Genomic DNA, 22,502 nt, shown 5'->3' with positions numbered 1-22,502 from the left:
GCTAGTGTCTGCCTAAACCTTGTATCTCCAAAATCACCACTCTTCAAGGAATTTTAAAAATGCAGCATCTTTAAAATAATCTAACACTGAATGGTCATAGTTGGCATATTTTTGACACTTTCTATAGCTCTTAAATGTGTTAGAATCCACTGCCAGATGTAAAGGGTGACCAATAGCACAAATTTATGAAAATACAATAAAACAGGGGTGTCAAACTCAATGACAGAAGGGGCCGGATTCTGAATTAAGGTCTAATCTGAGGGCCTAACAGGGTCCACATTTAGCCAAACTGTTAACCTCATTTTCACCAGTAATAAATTATGGGGGAAAAACTAGCACCAATAATAAATGATTACGAGATTTAAAAAGTCAAAATGATTAGTTAAAAGGTTCAAAATCTGAGATTAAAAAGTCAAACTTTTAGTTCAAAAGGTCAAAACACAAAATTAGATGTTAAAATAATGCTTTTAAAAGGCAAATATATAAAAAATAAAGTCACAATCATGTTGTCAAGGCAAAAATATGACTTAAAATTTAAAATGGTGCACCTTAAATGTCAAAATGTGAGATAGAAGTTGAAATAAGTTGAAAAGTTAAAACGATTTGATAAAAAGTCAAAATTATAAATGTAAAAGGTCAAAATATGAGTTAAAAGTGAATATAATACATTTTAAATTGAAAAAGCTGAAATTATTAGATTAATAAATATTTTAGATTGAAAAGTTAAAATAAATATGAGATAAAAGGTGAAAATAAGAAATTGACAAAGTCAAAATACATACATAAAGTCATAACAATAAATGTAAAAGGTTAAAATATAAAAGTCTAAATAACAGACTGATGTCATAATTGTGCAATGCAAAATTTAAATATGAAATGAAAACACAAAAATAATTTCTTTTCCAACGTTTTTTTTCTGATTATTTTTAATTCTTTATTTTTTTTTCACATTTTTATGACTTAAAGATATTTGATATCATCGTGGCTAAGTTGATATTTTTGTACTGGAGGAAATCTGTAGACCTCGTATTTTAGGGCCAGTAGTAAGTAAGAATATGATATGATCTTGCGGGCCGGGTGTAACTGCACCACGGGCCGGATTTGGCCCCCGGGCCTTGAGTTTGACACCCATGCATTAAAATAATGAAAAATGGAGATACAAGGTTTTGGCCCAATGCTAGTGAAATGGGATTTTGCTATGGAAAATTTTGTTTTGTTTTTTTTTTTAATAAAAATTATGTTCAAACATTTTATACTGACATTTAAACAACTACACATTTACTTTACCCTTAGCAATCTGTCTGAAGAATACCAATCGCCAATCAGAGCCATGATATTGCTCTTGTCAACATAATCAATAATCTAAAAATAAACAATTCCAATAAAATCTAAATCTTATCATTCGTAGATTTGACTTTATATTTGATACAGCTTATCACAACATCCTACTGCACAGACTGGAAAATGTATTGGCCTATCCAGATCTGTCACCTAGTGCTTCAAATCAAATCTAAAGGACAGAACATTCTCAGTTTTATGGGGCAATTTTTCATTAAAAATTACAGCATTGTCTGCAGTGTGCCACAAGGATCCATTCTTAGTCCTTTGTTAATTAGCTGTTACATGCTGGTTGTGGTGAAGAATATACTAAAAAAACAAGGTAATACTACTTCAAATACTTGTCGTATGTTTCAGCTATGTTTGCAGTTGTATTGTACCTTGCATTGTGTATGATCCTGACTGCAGCAGATTTGTATTTTTTTGTCAGTGTCCACAGGTCAAGCGGCTGCTCCACAATACTGCTGTTTTCAATCAAAGGAAGGCCCACTTTGGAGTAACAGCCTCCATGCACACTCCTCTGCAACCTAGAATATAACAATAATGCAGTGTAACAACATGATTAATGGACTTCATACATGTATTCAGTGCTATAAATTTCACTAAGAGTGTACTGCTCAACAGACTGGAACAGTGGTTTAGACTTTCTGGTACTGTACTAAAGTGGTTCAAAACATACAAGACGGGCTAGTTTGTGTCCTTTGCTAAGTAAAAATCTGTGCATAGACAGATGACGTGGCGTTCCCCAAGATTCAAGTCTTGGCCCCATACTGTTTCATTTCTACATGCTACCACTTGCTCAGATTACAGCATCTTATAACATATAGTTTCATGCCTATGCAGATGACACACTGTTGTTTATCTCAGTGCCATCACATGACTACACTCATGTGTTACCTTTTTTTTTTTACTTAAATGGTAAAAGGACTTTTGCTTTTTTGGTCAGCTGACTAGTCAAAGCACTTTTTACAAACTATTGACTCAGCAGTGGAAGCAATTTAGGAATATGTGTCTTGTCCAAGGACAAATTGACACGTGGCTGCAGGAACTGGGGATCAGACCCCAGGCTTTCCAAGTGGGAGATTACCCAATTCACCACTATGTCACAGGTGCCCTTGCCACCATTATCACATGAACCATTTTTATGATTTAAACAATTTCAAAGAATAACTTAAGAAATGCCAATTAATTTTATTAATGATTTGTTATCTTTGCTCTACGTCATGTCTTTTGATAACTTTGATATTAAAAATGTCTTGTTTTTTGTTCTGTAAAGCACTTTGGAATTGCTGCAAGTACGAATGGCACTCTATATAAAGAGTTGCCTTGCCTTGACTCAGAGTTTAAACTTTAAAAACTCAGTTTTACATCAACTTGTAAAGACTGTCATGATTGTCACATTAATAACAAAAAAAAAATTTTCAATCTTTAGATTTTAAAAGAATATAACTGAGTGAGAAATGGAACAATTTTTAAGCAGAGCAACTTTAATTATAGCATGAGGATGTCATTAATGTAATAGAAAGAACCACACCTGATTACTTGTGGTCCATATGAGTGACAAGGGTGGCACTCGGGTACATCGTATCCTGGTTTGTCAGTACAGCCCATGTCATTGCTGTACGGGATACCAAAGTAGTATTCAAAACCTGTTCAGAAAATAAACACAGTGCTCGTCTTCAGAAACCCGTTTGAAAATTTGGCAACAAATAAGAGGCTTGTTGTGTTTTGACTGTGCTGTTCACTTGCAATACAAACACACTTTATTACTGAACAAGACATATTTTTGTGAATGTATGTGAAAGCTTCTCAAAGAACTAAGAAGCAGGCAAATTGTCACTGTTTTAGGGAGCAGAAAAATGTATTCCTGTGCTATGCAATATTACAAAGGTCTTGAAGAGAGCAAGAATGTCACACATCAAACTGAAGTATAGTCTGTAAATGTCCTAGATGATTTTCAGCCTATACCAAAATTTGCCAGACTCACCTTAAAAAAATTAAAATAATCTGGTGATTTTACTGGCTGATCAAACCTCAAAAACCAGTTTCCTTGTTGTCATCACACAAAAGTTGGCATTAGTCTTCTTAGAAAAAATTTGATCACATCTTGGAGCTGACACAACTTGTTTGAACAAGGCTTTTGTTCACATCATCGCTTATCTTTTTCCTTGTACCACCTGTTCAGTCCCATGGCTGTACAATAAAAAAAAAAACATAAACTGTCTGAAGACAAGGCCAAGGGCAGGATAATGAGGAAAAGCTAAATAAACCTATTGCTTAAAGATTAGGAGTGGGAATGTCAAGGATACTGATGATACGATACGGTAAAAGACACAATACACGACACAACACAGTAAAATATTGAACTGAATTTTCCTCAGGATTAATATATTATCTATATGAGGTGATACAGTGTGATACAATACAACACTATATGATATGAGACAAGATGACACGACACGACATAATACAATATGATGTGATATAATGTGATACAGTATGACTCAACACAAAACAATCCGCAATACAATGTACACACAATACAATTAAATACAATACGATGTGATAGCATACAGTGTGGTACGATGCGATGTGATGTGATTCCATTCATCGATGCAATCTGATACGAGGTGATAGGAAGTGATGGGATATGATGCAATGCAATGAGATCTGATATGATGCAATGCAAAAGATACCATACAATATGATGTGATGCAATACGATCCACTGATCCATGATGTTGAATGATACAATTTGATACAAATAAAATGATGTGATATGATTATGATGTGATACAATATAATGTGATGCAGTGTGATACAATACAATGCAATGTGTTTACTAAAGCATTTTTTCATCCTATCATGACTTCTAATTTTTCAGTTAAATGTATAAAAATATTTCAAACTATCAGAATAAACATGCCGTGTTTTATTTCAAAGTGATTCATCTGACTCTGTTATATCAAACAGACAGATGTATGACTCATCCTAGCCTGTTAGCTACTTGGCAGCTGTTTGCTAAGCTAGCGCACTGTCATTCAACCGTCTCTCCTCAATCCACCAAGAGAGTCTTCTTACAGACATTAGATATCCATAAACACATGTTCACTTGGATAATCATAAGTGCATGCACACTACGTAATCTACTGATCCAATGACCACATCCAAGTGGCAATCAAGTGTGTTTTTTCAATAAACAAACACTCAATTATGTGTATTAACAAATAAGTAAACTACCATTGTCATGGAGAAAATGGATGAGAAAAGTTGGAACAGTAGTAAACCTTCCTGGGAGTGGTCAATCTGCCAAAATTAGTCCAAGAGTGCAACGCCGACTCATTCAGCAGGTCACAACAGGACCCAGAACATCTAAAGACCTGCAGGATTCACCTAACAACTTAAGCTCAGTGTTCATGATTCAACAATAAAAAAAGAGACTGGGCAAAAATGGCATCCACAGCAAAGTTCCACAGCCAGAACCACTGCTGAACAAAAAGTACACAAAGGCTCGTCTCACATTTGCCAAGAAAACATCTTGATGATCCCCAAGACTTTTGGGAAAATATTCTATGGACTGACAAGACAATAGGTGAAATTTTAAGATGTGTGTCCTGTTACTTCTGGTGTACAACTAACACAGTATTTCATAAAAACAACATCAGACCAACAGTAAAGCATGGGGGTAGCAGTGTGATGGTCTGAGGCTGATTTGCTGCTTTAAGACCTGAATTACTTGTCATAACTGATGGAACCATGAATTCTGCTCTCTACCAGAAAATAATGAAGGAGAACGTCCTGCCATCAGTTTGTGACTTCAATCTCAAGCACTTTGGTTATTTAGCAGGACAATGATCCAAAACACACCAGCAAGTCCAGAACTAAATCCGATTGAAATGTGCTTGATGATCTGAAACCTCTAAGTGTGCAAAAATATGCAAAAAAATAAGAAATCAGGAGGGGGGCAAAATTTTTTTCATAGCACTGTACATGTAAAATATGGCCAGGGTGTTTGAGGTGAAGAAGGACTGAATGGGGGGAGGGTCGAGGGGTTTGGCTAACATGTAGGTGTTAGCAGGGACTTGGTGTTGAGTCAGCTGTAGGGGAAAAGTCAAAGGGGAGTGTGTCGTCTCGGGACACAGCTGCAGAAAGCAGTGTGATCTGCTCCCCGCGGTGAGGCTGACGGGTTCGCTCACACACTCCATGTGGCTGCAGTGACCTAGAGAAAGAGACCGACACCACAACACTGAACTGGAAAGATAGCTCCTATCTCATTAATCTATCAAACAAACAAACAAACATTTTTATATTCTAACAGTGTTTAAATTGTTCAAAAGTTAATAAAATCCTAGTTTAATGCACTGTATTTGTATCAGCAGATCTTCCTTTTCTTGTAGAGTAGCTGCCACAACGCAAATATTCAAGACTGGACTGTATATATCCCTTCTGCCCTTATTTACATCCTGCTCTTGTTTGATTTGTCCTTTTATAGCTTTTGGCTGTGGTGGTTAAATGTACTTGTTGTCTTTACTGAGCTTAAGATAACATGGTTTACTATAACTGTATGTCTAAAAGAAGGCTGTTTTTGTACATTTTGTCAAAAGAGGACAGAAAAGATCAGGCAGAAGCAAAACATTGCAAAAAGTAGATTAGAGGTCAAATTTCACACTTTTAAAGTTTGGTTCATGCCGTCTTTAAGAGAAGGAAATGTTCATAATAGAAACCTGTTGTTGTTGGTTCTTAACTTTTGCATGATTTGGGAGGGCCAATTCCTGCTTCCTGCTAAAAGGATTAGATACAAATTCCATTTTAATCACCACACCTCTTTGAAAATGCCTGTTTCTTCTTTGTAGATGACATCTATTTGGTTTTGTGCATTAATTTCAATCCTACTTGCCTCTTTTAGTAGGACTGTAGGGTCCATTGTGACCGAGATGCCATTTCCCTATCATGGCGGTGTAATATCCCGCCCTCTGCAGCAGCTGGGGTAGCGTGACTTCGGACAGTGGCAGACCAGCCACTGATCCCACACCAAAGTTATGTGTGACCCCATTTCTGAGGCCGTAGCGGCCTGTCAGGATGGCAGCGCGGGATGGGGAACAGGTAGAGGCAGGAGAGTGAAAGTCTGTCAATCTGGAGAAAGTAAGAACACTTATATGGAAACAAAGGACTATACTTTATTAAATGTTACAGATTTATAAATGGTTTACCTGATTCCGTGCTCAGCCAACAAGTTTAGATAAGGCGTGTTGTTTGCCTTCACCTCAGGCTGGTTAGCATCCAGGTCACCCCAGCCTATATCATCTGCCAGTATGATGATAAAATTGGGCTTTTTATTATGATTATCAACTTCCTTCTCATGTTGGGACACAGTGTGAAGCAACAGACCACTGATCAGTAGCGCAGGCAGAAGGAGCCAGGTGAAAACCTCTGCCATGTTGGGTCAAAATCTGCAAAAGAGTAAAATGAATGCATTGATAGTGGAAACCAATTGAGATTGAAAAAGTTCTAGCAAACTGCTGATCCACATTGTTTGATTTGTTACTCCCTTGAAATTCTTCATGTCTGTTTTTCAAATGGGTGTAGAGATTTGATATAATTAAGCTGTTGCTCAAGTTGTCGCTGCCGACACCACACAGCCAAGCACAAACTGTTAATACTTCTATCATTAGGCAAAACAGGGAACTGCACCCTGAAACAACCTCCACATGAGAACTGTTTCTTCCCCCAGGCTGTCACTCTGATTACCACTCAACAGTGGACTGTTGCTCAGTGGTCCAAAGTCCTTTAATCAGATGAAAGTCAATTTTGAGTTTCGTGTGGAAGTTGAGGTCCCAAAATCTGGAGGATGAGCAGAGAGGCACGGAATCTAAGGTGCTTGATTTTTCCAGTGTTTTCGGTTTCCACAGTCAGTGATGGTTAAATTTGCCATGTCATGGTGTTGGTCTACTGTGCTTTATCAAGTCCAGAGTCAACGCTGTCAGCCTTGTACCAGGAGATTTTAAAGCACTTCACGCTTCCATCTGCAAAGAAGCTTTATGGAAATACTGATCTCCTTTTCCTGCAGGAATTGCCAACTGATCACAGTGAAGCCAAAACTACCGGAAACTGGTTTGCTGACCATGGTATTACTGCAGCTGATTGGCCAGCCAACTTGTCTGACCTGAATCTTGTGGAGAATATCTGGAGAAATGTCAAAATGAAGATGAGAGACACAAGACTCAACAATACAGACAAGCTCAGGGCTGTGATCAAAGCAACCTTGGCTTCATAACACCCCAGCAGTGCCACGGACTGATTGCCTCCATAACCACTTCTCTAATTTTTGAGATGCACCTGTAAGTGTCAGCTCAACTACAACACCTGTGCAAAAAGTCATTCAAAAAAATTGGTGTCCTTTGCTTTGCTCCCTTCATCACATGTTCACCAGAAACTGGATGAACACAAAGCAATGAGTACGCCTAACCAGTTCTCCCTCGAGACCTGTTTCCCTGTTTGCGTGTAAACAGCTGATTGATAAAATCAGGTTAAGTGAGGACTTGTGATTATTTGTAAGCAGCCTCTCCCGTGGACTTTATCATACCAGAGTATCAAGCTAAACTTGAATATCATTTTGTACTTTTCAAAAAATCAAAATGTTGCGCCAGAGAAAAAAAACTATTTGCCCTCAATAAATGTTTATAGCCTGACTAAAGTAAATACAGACCTGATCACAACCACTGATTCAAATGCTTTGCACAGAAGAGGCCTTTGTTATGTGACAATTCACCTTACCACTTTAGAGGAAGGGACAGATAACGATTGTTAATATGTAGGTAGGCACTGTTGTGTGTCCAATTCAATCAGTTAGAAGACTGAAGAAGGTTAAACTTTCATCATCACTCCTGTTTCTCCAGCCATGACCCCAAACTTATGGTAAACAACTCTGAGTCCCCACGAGCAGGGGGTTGTGGGGGAGTCCGCAGACGGGTATGATGACAGAGAACTGGCTGGATCCAGATCTGTTTTTAACCCTTTTCAACCCCCCCTTCTGCCTGTTCGGGAGGGGTGAGTTCCCGACTACGAGCTTCATTCACACAGAGCATGGTGCTATTAGTTGTGGGTGTATGTGTGTCGGGCTGTGTCCGTGGATTAGTAGAAAAATACACGTGGGAACATGTGTTCGTAAAGTCCCGGATCACATTCTCGCTGCGCGCGACTCTAGCGGGATTACCGCTGCAGTAGCTTCACGAGCGAAGAAAAGGACTTCCGTCTGAAACTAGCTACACACAGGTGAGGAAGACCGCTAGCAAACACGCTGTTTCGTGGTATGGGCAAATTCATCCGTATAAAACGAGCTTAAGCAGCCGAACATGTTTTCACTTCGTCTCACATCTAAAAAATGTCCAAAACAGGCGACGAAGAAGTACTTACAAAGTGTGTGTAGCAGTTACTACTGTCACATTGTCCGCTGTGCACGAGCCGCTGCCGGGCGCGTTGCGTCAGTCGCACGAGGACGGACGTATGGCCCCGGCTATTAATTACCACCCCCTCCATTGACATTTGAATGAAAATAATAAAGGCGCCGAAATGTCTAGTTTTAACACAGTTTACAAAGAGAAAGCCGACACAGAAGGTTTCTTATGGACGTTAAGTCACTATTTTTGAAACGGTTTGGAAATTTTGACCCTTCAAAACTATTCAAAGCCCTTTCGGCAAAGCTTGTATGGACGCTCGCAATCCTGTCCGAATTTTAATGTTTTGTTTTCAAGGTTTGTAAGGAGCTTGGATTTTTTTTTGATAAAGGGTTTGCCTATTTGAAATTGTAACTGTATGCCTCCCCTGATAAAAATAGCTTACAGTTCGCTTATTAGGTGGTTGACCTAAAATAAGTTGGGAGGGTCTCGCTCTTAAAAACAACAACAACAACAAAAAAACACTACGTTAGGAAAAACACGGTTTCTCTAGAAGAATAGAAATAAACTCGAAGGATCAGTCATCATGTTTTGTTATCATTTAATCATTTAATCTAATTGAATTGATCATATTTATTTAGGCAAATGTTAGTTGTGTTTCCGTTAATTTGTCATTAAAGGGGTATTTCAGTGTTTTTGAAGTTGGGTTATATGAGTTGCTTGGCAATATTAGCCTCCGGAGATGTAAGTGTGCAAACAGGATTCCTAGTCTATACAGCGACACAGATGGGCTCAGCATCTCCACGTATTAGCTAGTTTTAGGTAAAAATAGGCCATAAAACAAGGATGACTCAAGTGTATGCTATATCAAGCATTTCTGAAGCATTTAATTTTACGCCCAAAAAGATGATGTTTGGCACTATTTTGCAGTATGAGTTACGGCTATGTGCTCTTCCGCCTCATTGTAACTTTGGCAGTTTTCAGTTTCTGTTTTTATATGATAAGAAAATGAAATTATATTTTTAAGTACACTATATTTGTATAGGGGCTGTCAGCATATTTGCATTAATGGCAATTCGATTAAGGTCCATTGTGATTCAATTTTTAAGGTTGCACTAATATGCTTTATTTTCCCTTCAGCACACTTTGGTTAAGCCACTGCATCATCCCCCTGCAACCACAGTGATGTAAAATAAGTACACCACTGCCCCTAAATGTATTATTTAAAAAAAAAAGTCACAGACAGCTCAGTGGACAAATGAGAAGTCATGTTTACCTTCTCGTAACAATCACTCACCTTTTACTGTTCAACTCATAATAACTTCCCTTTTCCATGGATAAATTCATGTCTCAATCTTTAATCTACCCAAAGTCTCTTTTAAAATAAAAGCATGTCTGCATCCAAACAGGAAGTCACTGTAGTTTGAGACAGTTTAAAAATTAAATGCAACAAAACAGTTTTAAAAACAAAATAGCAGAATTTCAAAATGTGACAATAAAAGAGATTTATCATGCTTAACTACAGAAATTCTGAGATTAATCATGACTGAAAAACATTGTTTTTGATCATGCACGTTTACTTTTGCCATTTTATGTACATTACACATCATGATAAATGCATAGGTTGTCTGTTCCAAATATCAGTTATCAGTCTAATGAACTACTAATAATTGGTATCACTACCAGAGATGCCTAAAAATGCATCTTAAAAGTGCTTGAATTTGATCTTAAAAGAAGTCAGAAACTTATTTATTAAATCTAATATGAAGACCTTGGTGACCGAGCAGAAATTCTTCTGTTTGTTGATTTTTCCCTTAAATGCGTAAGTGGGTATATCACAAAAACAATCTCATTCTGCTTTATTTTAAACATGAAATACATAACTCATTGTAGATATAAACAAAGATTGTTTGTATAGCATGCAGTAAATAGAATACATAAATTATAATTTTGTTGTTGTTGGTCTTGTTTGTTTTGCTTTGTGGCTTGTACAAGAAATCAGTTTGAATTTTTAGTTTGTTTAATAATCAGCTACGAACTCCTCACAGGAGCTTTAACGTTTCTGAACCAAAACTGGTTGAGGGATTGTTTACAGGATTTGTCTAGAAGCTTTGTCTTGTAATAAAAAATGAATTCAGTAAATTCAACTTTGAATAATTTATCCCTGATACACATCATTCCATACTAAACTTATAGTTAAATCAGTAAATTATAAAAGTTTAGTCTTAGACACTGTCTATCTATTTTCTTTATTCAACATACTGTATTTGAATGTCCTTGGCCACCGACCTAACTAAGAAAATGTGTATTAAAAAGCAACAATCTGCTCTGCGATTAAAATAGACAAGTTACTATTGTTATCTTGAACATTGATAATTGATTAGATCTTCTTGTTTTGAGAGAGGCTCTCACCCTTCTTTACCCTCCTTGCCTACAGCACTCATAATGTTTACACAATAAACCGTAGCAAAGGAACTATTTATACAACAACTTTGGGCATTCCTCTAATGAATGAGAAATAATCATGCTGAACTTCCCTATTTATGGGCCAGCTGTCAAGTTAGCTGACTTTTTCAGGAGAGCTGAAGAAAAGTTCAAACTGTAGGATTAGATGAGCCGTTATGGCATACTTGCCAAAGTAAAATACAAATCTGATTAGTTTTTAAAAATCATTCTTAATGTATATGAATTAATGAGATATTACACTCAGATTAACTGGAATTTTGTTATTATAGAAGTGAAAAAATTGCATGAGAAACACTGCAATGTATGTGAATGCAACATTCCTCCATACATTTAAATGAGCTTTTATGGTGTCCTAATACAATGGCCTTTATTGTACTAATGTCAGTTTTCATCCTACAGAGCATCCCAGTACACTGTGATTCAATGTTCAGAGTGTAAGAAACTTAAAGCTTATAAGAGTGCATTATAGTATGAAAACCAGCATTTTTGATTTAACCAAGTGCCCTGGATCTTACATAAATGCCTAACATTTGTGCCGTAACAGTTGGCTTGAAAATCAATTCACACTTCTGCAAATTGTGAACATTTTGATCAAGAGTAGACTTCCCGCTGTCACCCATGTTAAAATCCCTGTGAAGTGAAATCCAAAATGTGTGTCCTAACACCAGATATGTTGAAATAAGGTTGGATTTTATTTGCGTAGGGTAAATATAGAGACCCACCATGTCACTGGTCCCTTTTGGGAGTTACCCTGCCCCTAACACTGCAATGATATAAAATAACCAAGCAGTTCATCTCAATACAGTCTGTTGTTAGCTGATGCCACTGTCATCATTGATAGTTGACAGCCAGCTATAAACTTCTCACATCTATCAGCCATGGTGGCCTACTGGTCATTAAAAGTATCATAACGGAGAGATTTGTGCCAGAAAACAGTAAATTTAATCCCCAACGTTTGTCCCTCTGCTCTGGCTCAGAGCAAGGCAACAGTGCTCCTATCAAAGTTCACATTAAGGTCAGGAAGCAGGCTAACTGCTGGAGTGCTTGTCTATTTTTTACTTAAACCAGATGCAGCAGGAACTTGTCTTTAGTCCTGGATAATCAAAAACAGCAGACTGTGGCTTTGTCTCCGTCAAAGCAGAAACAGTACAATTCCTCCTGTCTGTTAGCGTTTAGATGCTAAAGTTTCGTGAAGTTTCCGATGATAGACAAAGTCTACTCATGCCAAGTCTGTCACCATAAAAGCCTCCAATGTTATCATCATTATCGAAAACTCTTATATTGAAGAGCAACACCAGGAAATGGGGTGTTTTCAGCAGTAAACAACAAAGGTGTCTCATAAACAGGAAAGGGACAAAACTTTAATATCTGAAAGTTTCATATCTACCGATACGATGTTTCACCTTTTAAGCCAATATCTGCAGATACTGATGTCACATCCATGATATTTGTATGTCTCTAACAATAATCCTGACCTGTGTCTCCCAACACCTAAGCAGTTCATTTTTTTGTTAGAGGTAATATTTGTGCTACTATGGAGAAAATCCCTTTAAGCTTCTAGAATATCACATTTGCAAGAAGGGGTTAAACACAGGCCCAATTACCTTAACCATTGGCCTATGACTTCCAAAGTCAGTTCAGTTCAACCTTTGTTTAGGATGGACATTTATGCAAAGTTTAAGGGAAATCCTTCATAGTGTTCCAGAGATATTGTGTTACCAAGCAAGGGATGAACATGAGCCACAAGGGCAGCCAACACACAAAAGTCTCACAATGCTTCATCCTAAATGCCTCACCATAAATGTCATACATTTTTGAAAGTTATTTAATGAAAGGATTTTTATTAAACTCTGTCCTAGCAAGAATAGTCTTTGCTGTTCAAAAGTTAACAACATAATTTCCATGTTTTTCCACAACTCCATGAACCAGTTATAGACTGGCCATTTTTATTGTATATTTTGTATTTTTACCTCTGTTAATAGGCCATGGCACTGTGTGGAGTCAAAGGACCACGTTTCCTGGGACCCAATGTGTACCCGGAGGCCCCTGATGGAGGCTGGGGGTGGGTGGTGGCTGTAGCCTTCTTCTTGGTGGAGGTTTGCACCTACGGCATCATCAAGAGCTTTGGCATCTTCCTCCAGGACCTGATGGAAGAGTTTGGAGAGACTAACAACCGTGTGTCCTGGATTGTTTCAATCTGCGTGTTCGTCATGACTTTTAATGGTGAGTAGAGCTATTAAGTTTCAACTGAGGACTTTTGATCAAAATCAAAATAAGATTGTGAGAATAAGCCTGTTGTAAACATTAGTTTATTTTCTTTGGCCTTCAGCTCCACTCTCTGCTGTTATGACAAACCGCTTTGGGTTTCAGCTGGTTGTTATGCTGGGAGGGTTACTTATTTCCACTGGTACGATTGCCACTAGCTTCACCAGCTCCATCAATCAAATGTACATCACTTATGGATTAATTGCTGGTAACGTATTCCTTTGTCTTCCCTTTCTTTTCCTTTTTTAGACATCACATACTACAGTTAACCTTATAGTGTATTTTTGTGTTTTTAGATTTTAATTTTGACTGTCTTTTCCGTTGTGCAGGCATTGGCTACTGCCTGACCTTCCTTCCCACACTGACCATGCTTTCCCAGTATTTTAACCAGCGACGCTCCCTGGTCACTGGTGTGGCTTCAACTGGAGAGTCACTGTCAATGTTTGCTCTGGCACCAGGTGAGTGCAAGAACTTTCATTGTTCTTTATGCAAACACCTGGAAAAACAAGGGGACGATGTGATGAATGACCTTGTAAATATTAGATTTAAAGTTTGTTGCACTTAAATGTACAGTATGTAAACTACACCGCCAGGGGGTTCTGGTGGGGTGGGGAGGTAGAGTGATGGGCAACAGAACACACAGACGATGGCAGAGAATAATTGTGGTTCATTACTAGTAAGCAGCACAAAACATGAAAGATACAGCAACAAAACGGCAGCTTCTAGTAGCAGTTCTCCCTTTCCTTATGCAGCTTGCTTTGTGCACTGGTGCAGTCATGTTGGAATAGAAAGAGGAATTTATGGAATCAGCAGGGCGTTGGTGACTTTTGCACACCATGCACCTTAGCAGTCGTTGACCCAGCTCTGTGATTTCATGTGGTCTTCCACTTCTTGGTTGAGTTGCTGTTGTTCCTAAACGCTTCCACTTTCTAAAAATATCACTTATAGTTGACTGTGCATTATCCAACAAGGAGGAAATTTCATGAACCATCTTATTGCAAAGGCTGCATCCTATCACAGTACAGCGCTTGAAGTCACTGAGGTCCTCAGAACGACCCATTGTGACCCACAAATGGAGACTGCATGGCTTGGTGCTTGATTTTATACACCTGTGGCAACAGGTCTGATTGAAACACCAGAATTCAAAAATTAACAGGTGTGGCCAAATAATTTTGTCTATTTGGTGTGTATCCCCTGCAATAGATATGTGCAACAGTCCATCAGGTGTGTCAGGTTAAAAAGTAGCAATACCATGGTCCTTAGTGTAAAATTTACTCTTAGACAAGTATGCAGACAAATCACCTGTGTAATTGTCCAAAAAGCATCAATGCCGCACTTGTAAGCTTGTTTTCTGTTTTTATTTGAATATGAGAGTATTTTTTATGTTTATTTAATCCAAAATATTTCACCAAGCTGCTATAAATATTCACCACAGTGTTGATAAAATATCCCCAGACAGATACCTTATGTACTGCTGTGGCCAAATGTGTGCTAAACAAATCTGGGAAAACATTTCTAAAGTCAGTCTGTACATTCATGGCATGTTTTTTCAAGATATACATTTATAGTTTGGAGTAATGGGTTTGTACCAAGAGCCATAGGCAGGCTTCCAGAAAGAGAAAAGCACACGTTTAGTCTTGTTTTAGTGGTATTTACAGAAACAGAAACATGGAACTCTGCTGGTCCTTTACTTTAAAGCTCCTATGAGAGGTGGTTATGAAACAGACTGCAGTTATGAGCTTCGTTATGAGCTACAAACACAAACAAGATCATCAAAGACAAGAGTGATGTTTTCCATGTTATCTTTAACGTCACACTGCTGCTGGGTGTAGGTGTCAGACGAGGCCAATGCAGCTCACGGCAGTGCAGTTTTTTATATTCAAGGGCAAAGATTTTCAGTGAATAACATATTTAACCCTAAAGAGGACATATATTACCCTTTTAAGACAAGTTAATATTGTTCTCAGAGGTCCCCAAAACATAACCTGACACACCAGATGGATTTGTTTCACACATCCATCTAGAAGAGCTTTAATGCTAAGTGTTTGGGAAAGGTCATGAGGGGAAAATCTGAAAACGGTATGTTTCAGCACACATTTTCTGAAAGTTAGAGAAAGAGAGGGGGGAAGGGAATGGATTTTTCTGGTATTTGAGGGGACTGTGGACAGGTCAGGGGCACATATTTTTGTTGGAAAACAAAAAAAGTGATTTTTGCATAATATGTCCCCTTTAATAGAAGTTGGTTTGTTTTGACGGCTTCGTCCACATGAGCAGCAGATTTAATCCAAAAGTGAAAGTTCCTTAAAGGAGCTTTAAATATGAATCTGATTGTGTTATTGGCAGCACAGAGGTCTTGTTCTCGTCTAAGTCCAAATAGGATATGATGTGTAAAGATTCAATGATGAATATTTACATCCTTTCTCCTTCCTCAGCCTTTTCTGCACTGAGGGACCGTATTGGCTGGCGACGAACCATGGCAGTGATAGGAGCCATGCAAAGCATCCTCATCATCTGCGGTGCTCTTCTTCGTCCCATTATTATCAAACCTAAATCGACCTACAAAGGAGAGACTGATGCCTCATCCCCAAAAGAACTGGAAGCCCTCAGTGCACAGGAGAAGACAGAGGGTACAAACCCAGACGATACCTCAAATGCACAAATGAACTCTTATAGTCAGGAGAATGAGCTGACGACAGGCTCTGTGAGCACCGGGGACTCTGGTGTCCAGTCATTAAAAGACACAGAAGGCAGCAATCCAGAGGAGAAGATTTTACTGCAAAAAGAAGCAGCAGCATCAGAAAACAGTGTAAGAGAGAGAGAATTAGAAGAGGAAAACAGCAAAGATGCAGAGAAAGAAGTGTCAGGAGAGGAAAAGAAACAAGGTGAAAAGTTAATAACAAAGAAAACAAAACTTCTGGATTTCTCCATCCTTAAAGAGTGCAGTTTTATTCTTTATTCTCTGTTTGGATTGTTCGTCACACTTGGCTTCTTCGCCCCTCAACTCTACATCATTGAGCTGAGTGTGAGCCGAGGAGTGGAGCGGGAACGAGCTGCCTATATGCTGTCAATCATGGCTGTGGCGGAAATCTTTGGCCGATTCTCCATCGGGTGGATCTTGTCGAGGAATCAGCTTAGGACAAAGAAGCTGCTCGTGCTACTGGTGTGTGTTATCTTAATGGCTACAGATCTGGTGGGATTTACTTTGGTAACAGAGTTTTATGGTCTGGCTGTGTGCTGCGCCGTGTACGGGTTCTTTATGGGAACTCTGGCGTGCACACACATCCCCATGCTGGCCGAGGATGATGTGGTGGGCATAGAGAGGATGTCTTCAGCTGCTGGAGTTTATGTGTTTATACAAAGCTTTGCTGGGCTGGCTGGACCCCCACTTGGAGGTAAGGCTCATCTTGTTGTCGAAAGTTTACTGTGAATACTGCCTACAGTTTCATTTTACCGCAAACACAAATTACATGCTGAAAACATAAAGAAGGAGATGTTTTGGATATGTTTATTTATTTATGAAATTGGAATGCACATATTACAGTCAGAAGATAAAGAGCACAACAGTAAGGAATCGTACCGGAAATTAAAGGAATCTGACTATAAGAAGTTTACACACCCCTGTTAATATACCCTGTTTTTCAATGTAAAAAATGAGGTAAGGTACAGCACCTGTAAAAATATTCATCCCCATGGATGTTTTACCCTTTTATTGATTTTAAAAATCAACCATGGTCAATATAATTTGGCTTTTAAAATTTTTTACACCAACTGTCAAAGTGAAAACAGATTTCTACAAAGTGAAGTCAATAGAATAAAAATATGTGAGGTAAAATAAGTGACTGTATAAATATTCACCCCCTTCAATATGTATTTAGACGATACACATTTGGCTGCAATCACAGCACTGAGTCTGTGAGGATAGAGCTCAATCAGGCTTGCTCATCTGGACGCTGCAGTTTTACTCCATTCTTCTTTGCAAAACTGCTCAAGCTCTGTCAGGTTGGACAGTGATTGGGCGTGAACAGCACTTTTTGAGTCAAGCCACAAATTCTCTATTGGATTGAGGTCTGGGCTTAGACTGGGCTTAAACTGTATGCTTCGGGTCATTGTCTTAGGCTGGCCACACACTACAGGATTTTAAGCCCAATTTTAGCCAAGATTTGCCTCCCCTGATGATCATGGGGGCGAATACCGACTGTTGCCTCGTCGCAAACGATTATTTGTCTGAGTAGTCCGCATTTGTGTGGTGTCAACACAATTAATTTACTGCTCCAAATCGCGTCGTAGCCTCCCAAACACTGAATTGTAAATATCAAACATGTTTGGTATTTACGATTCTAGGTCGTAGTGCTGCTGACGGAGTACCCACAACAACCAATGAGAGCAAGCACACCAGGAAGTCACCAGATGAATCACATGTACTTTCACTGCTCACAACCATAAACACAACTGTACCTTAATTCCTGCCAGGATTTCATCCTGAGTCTTTCCCTTGTTTTATGATTGTTGCTGCACCTGTAACGCATGCCAGGACAGCCTGTTGTGGAAGGACAGCAAGACGGTACCGACAGACAGCCGTGTTTTTTTGTTTTTTTTTTCTGAAATCACGTGATCAAGCGGGGTCGTAGGCAGGTCGGTAGGTGTGTGGTCTCCAGTGATCTGACAGTCTGGCTGAGTCGTCTAGTGTGTGCATTCAGAGGATTTAAGATGAAAAATCTTTGGAAATTGTCCTGAAGTCAGTGGTCTCCCACGGTTCTAAAATCATTTCAGATTAAAATCGTCTAGTGAGAGGCCGGCCTTACTGGAAAATAAATCTTCTCTCAAGCTGTAGTTCTCTTGCAGACTGAATAAGATTGTCCTCCAGGATTTTCCTCTACTTTGCTATATTCATTTTACCCTCTACCTTTACAAGCTTTTCACAGCCGACTGCTAAGAAGCATCCCTACAGCATGATGCTGCCACCACTGTACTTCACTGTGGGGACGATGTGTTTGTGATGATGTGTAGTGATTGTCTGATGGCCAAAAAGCACCATTTTGGTCTCATCAGAACAAAGAATTTCTCCCTCTTGACCATGGAGTCTCCCACAAGCCTTTTGGTGAACTCTAGTCAAGATTTAATAGTGAGTTTTCTTGAACAGGGGCTTTCTCTTTGTCACTCTCACATAAAGCTTTGACTGGTGAAGAACCTGATCAACAGTTGTTGAAGGCCGAGTCTCTCCCATCTCAGCTGCTGAGACTTACAACTCCTTCAGAGTAGTCAGCGTTGTCTTTAGCCATGTTTCCATCGGGGGTCCGGTTTGATTCTGTACGGTTTGGTATGGTTTGGTATGCTAAACCTCAAAACAGTTTGCGTTTCCACAGCCACCCATGCCCTCACTTGGTAAGCGGGCTGTAAAAGCGATGAATGTGAAGACTTCCGTGTTTTGCAGCCCGGAGCCGAGCTGCTGCTGCTGAGCAGCTGTGTCGTGCGCTGATGTGACGTCAGTACAACCTCCTGTTGTTGTGTGTGTAGCTCCACCTTTTTGGCACGGATAGGTAAGATTGGTACCCCTACGGAAGGGTGCCAAAAAGTGGGATGGTACGGGTCGTTTTTTTTGGGACCCTTTGCAACTTTTGCTCTATGGAATGTGAGTGTACACATGTGCCATATTCCTTCCATTTCTTATGATGATTTAACTGATCTCTAGGAGATATTCAGTGGATTGGAATCTTTTTGTACCCATCCCCTGACTTATACTTTTCAACAACCTTTTCTCTGGGTTGCTTGAAGTGTTCTTTTGTCTTCATGGTGTAGTGGTAGCCAGGAATACAGATCAACCAGTGACTGGACCTTCCAGACACAAGTGTCTTTATTCTACAATCATTTGAGACAAAATCACTAAACCCCTATTTCACTATTTGTGGGACTACTAGCACCAGTTGGCTGAATTAGATCAGTTTCTTTAAAGGGTTTGAATATTGATGCAGTCACTTATTTTACCTACATACTTCTATTTAATTTACATTATTTTGTAGAAATTTGTTTTCACTTAGAGATTAAAAAGGTTGCTTTTGTATGCTTTTTTGCCTTTTTGCCAAAAAAGCCAAATTATATTGACCATGTTTGATTTATAAAATCAATAAAGCATAAAAACATCCATAGGGATGAATACTTAATGAATAAAGGACATGCATGCAATTTTTAGCTGCATATAGCTTTATGAAGCAGGCATTTAAATTTGTATTAAAAGGAAAACATTTAAAAAGTATCTCATTTCATGTCTGCTTTTAGTCTTTTTTGTGGTATTGCTGTCAGCTTATTTTAAGGGCCTCTGCATTTCAGCATTGCAAATTTCAACACTTTAAAGAGACAAGAGTAGGAAAAAGAAAAGCCAACACTTTCTGGTATCTCCTGAACTTTTGCCCTCAGTGTAAACAAAAAACTAGAACAACCACCCTATCTGCCTCCATACAGCAGCTGTAGAGTGATTATGGTGGGCCAAGAAAAGAGGCTGAAATGGTTTCTGACCTTTGACATTGTACCTCCAAAATGTACTAAGATCATTTTTGATCCAGAGTGGACTTTTTTGCAAAGTTTGAAGAGAATTCCTCAAAGTGTTCTTGAGTAACCTGACATGCCAGATTCATGTATACATTGCAAAGGATATATTTAACTTACATCTGGGAAACCTCACACTCACAGTGTTTGGGAGGGGCAGGACTTTTCACAAAATAATCTGAAGGTAATTGGATGTACGTTCTGTCACATTCATTACAGGCCAATCAGAACAACAAGACAAAATGAGGTATCTCGCATGTGCAGCTCCGGTCGTAACCTGAGCTCAACAGCCAGGCACCACCATAGTTTATGATTGTTGGAGATTGTTGGTGGTTAAGACTCATGCTGATGGCGGCCAGGAGAAGTGCAAAAACATCTCCTCTGCCAAGAGACAACGTCAGTGTGGCTCAGTTCTGATAAAACTGCCACTATACTATGGCTACAACCAAGCTAATCGCAAAAACCGGCTTACAGTGCAACTAAACCCTGTTTGTAGCTATTGCAAACTCAATCTGAAGCAACAGAGGGCAAAAACATCTTTTATGTCATGGAAAGCTTCAATGCTGCTCTTTGCTCTTTATTTGATTTTTAAAAAACGTGGTTCCGTTCTGATAAAACTGCCCCTTCACTATAGCTATTCTGGCGGCAGCCATTGCTATGAGCTTCAAGTACAAAAACCCTGCCCGTAGCTACTTCCTCGTTGTCCTTGAACGATGCTGATTGGTCAGGTCGGTTTTCAGTACTGGCACAGTCATTTCAGATTGGAGCTTTGGAAGATGGATTTGCCCAATGACAGACATGGAATCTGGCCAGTCAATCTGCTTTGCAAGGTTAATTCTTGAGTCCACATGAAAAGTTGGAAGAAGATAACTTAAGTGTTTTTTTTTTGTTTGTTTGTTTTTTTAATCTCACATTTACAAACAAGGGATGAAAAGAGGACCTTAACCTTATGTCAAAAAAGCAGTTTTAAACTTTTGTTTGCAGCAGAGATGCTATGTATGACATGCAATCATTAAAGTGCTCATTCTTTTAGAACATTCTTTAAAGAAATCCTACCTTTTCTTATTAAATATGAGAATGACAAAAACCCTTCAATGCAACAGTTCATAACCAATTTGCAATATGAGTCAAAAACAGCAGAATTAAATATTCCTAAAGAATTGTTCAGCCCTTGTTTAGGAATAAAAGATAGTTAAGAAATAATCACATATCAAATCACAATTGTAATATTGGAGAAAAAAATTGCAATAAAATTATTTTCCAAAATCGTTCAGCTCTAAACCTTAGTACCACAAAATGTAATCAGTTCATCCTGGAGTCAGATTAGACATTTAGGCAAAGTTTGAAGACATTCCCTCAAAGAGGTACTGAGATATCCCATTCATAAGCAGGGGGTGAACTGAGGGTTCCATGGCTTTGTCTACCAAATTTTATTTAGATTTTTCTTGAGTTAAGGTGAATAATTGTGCTAGCTTTAAAGAAAAAACCCTTAAAACAGTATAGACATATCATGTTCACAAGTAAGGGTTGAACATGGACCCAGTTTGAAGAAAATTCCTCCTTGAATTTTCGGGGTATTGCTTTTACTAGAATGAACCAGACATAATACTGCCAGACCTGGTTATTGCTGGCACAAAGGCTTTATAACCCACTCACAGAATCCTATATTTCCCATAATGCTTTTGTCATTAGATTAAGTTACACAGCCTTTGAAAGTATTTATAATTTTTCAGTAGCTCTGCAAAAGGCCAAGAGTCCAAATGGCATCATTATGACATCACTGACATCATCCATTCTATATGAAACATAAAATTTTAATGCTTTCTTAACTCTTCCTCTGTCTCAGGTGTGCTGGTGGACGTGACTCAAAACTACGGATCAGCCTTCTACTCCTGTGCTGCCGGCATAGCTATAAGCGCCGTGTTCCTTGGTTTGGTTAGACCTGCTAAAAGAGGATTACTCTGCAGGAGGAGAAACTCCAAACAGTCTGATATCAAACAAGAAACAAAAAAGGACTCAGAGGAGAAGGGTGCTGCACGGAAACCCGACAAAAGAACTGACAGTGCCGAGGACTGCACTGAAATAGACAACATCTCCATGCATGACCAGGAGGAGGCGACAAAAGATGACCAGGAGGTTATAAGCTTTGCTTGAGATCATACTGTTGTTGAATGGGTTTGAAGGAGCAAGCCACTCATCAGTGGAAGGAAAAAAAAAACTTTTGGCAAGTGCTGAAGTGGCATCAATACAAAGAAAAGACCAATATAAATGTTACAACTGTAATGCAGAGCAAAACTGGCAATCTTTAGGTCACAATTTGTACTAAACAGTGTTTTTCTAGAGGTGTTCCTGTTATTAATTTAATTTTCTTTGAGTACTTTTTATATAGTCTAGCATTCAGGGACAATAGTGTGAGATATAGCTGTGTAAGGGTGATAATGGACCACAATTGATCCAGTGTTTTTTGACAACTTTAGCTATTACATTTTACAACACTGAT

At 38.7% G+C, this 22,502-nt stretch overlaps 2 protein-coding genes across 3 annotated transcripts in view; one reads left to right on the top strand and one right to left on the bottom strand.

Moving 5' to 3' along the window:
* Positions 1-8,839, bottom strand: part of arsg (arylsulfatase G) — a 17,684-nt gene extending 8,845 nt beyond the window's left edge. The window contains exons 1-6 of one of the 2 annotated variants that reach the window (XM_041815567.1): positions 8,751-8,839; positions 6,726-6,787; positions 6,548-6,641; positions 6,235-6,470; positions 2,873-2,987; positions 1,719-1,865 (exon numbers count right to left, since the gene is read on the bottom strand). In XM_041815567.1, the coding sequence (XP_041671501.1) occupies positions 1,719-1,865; positions 2,873-2,987; positions 6,235-6,470; positions 6,548-6,641; positions 6,726-6,774 (641 nt within the window). In that variant the 5' untranslated portion in view covers positions 6,775-6,787; positions 8,751-8,839. Of the gene's footprint in view, positions 1-1,718; positions 1,866-2,872; positions 2,988-6,234; positions 6,471-6,547; positions 6,788-8,750 lie in introns of both variants that reach the window. The other variant, XM_041815566.1, reaches the window with a different exon arrangement.
* Positions 8,371-22,502, top strand: LOC121528238 (monocarboxylate transporter 7-like). The gene is made up of 6 exons (XM_041815565.1): positions 8,371-8,609; positions 13,180-13,420; positions 13,527-13,670; positions 13,792-13,920; positions 15,895-16,854; positions 21,849-22,502. The coding sequence occupies exons 2-6, from the start codon at positions 13,183-13,185 to the stop codon at positions 22,154-22,156; spliced, it is 1,779 nt and encodes a 592-aa protein (XP_041671499.1). The 5' UTR covers positions 8,371-8,609; positions 13,180-13,182; the 3' UTR covers positions 22,157-22,502.

The sequence above is a fragment of the Cheilinus undulatus genome, linkage group 20 (assembly GCF_018320785.1).
Source record: "Cheilinus undulatus linkage group 20, ASM1832078v1, whole genome shotgun sequence".
NCBI lineage: Eukaryota > Metazoa > Chordata > Actinopteri > Labriformes > Labridae > Cheilinus > Cheilinus undulatus.
The sequence above is the reverse complement of the archived record's forward strand: the minus strand, read 5'-3'. Positions and strand labels throughout refer to the sequence as shown.

Bases quoted from the DNA above. Each gene is read 5' to 3' on its own strand.
- LOC121528238 (XM_041815565.1), top strand. From the start codon at position 13,183: ATGGCACTGTGTGGAGTCAAAGGACCACGTTTCCTGGGACCCAATGTG. The intron at 13,921-15,894 runs GTGAGTGCAAGA...CTCCTTCCTCAG, and splicing joins AATGTTTGCTCTGGCACCAG to CCTTTTCTGCACTGAGGGAC. The intron at 16,855-21,848 runs GTAAGGCTCATC...CCTCTGTCTCAG, and splicing joins GGCTGGACCCCCACTTGGAG to GTGTGCTGGTGGACGTGACT.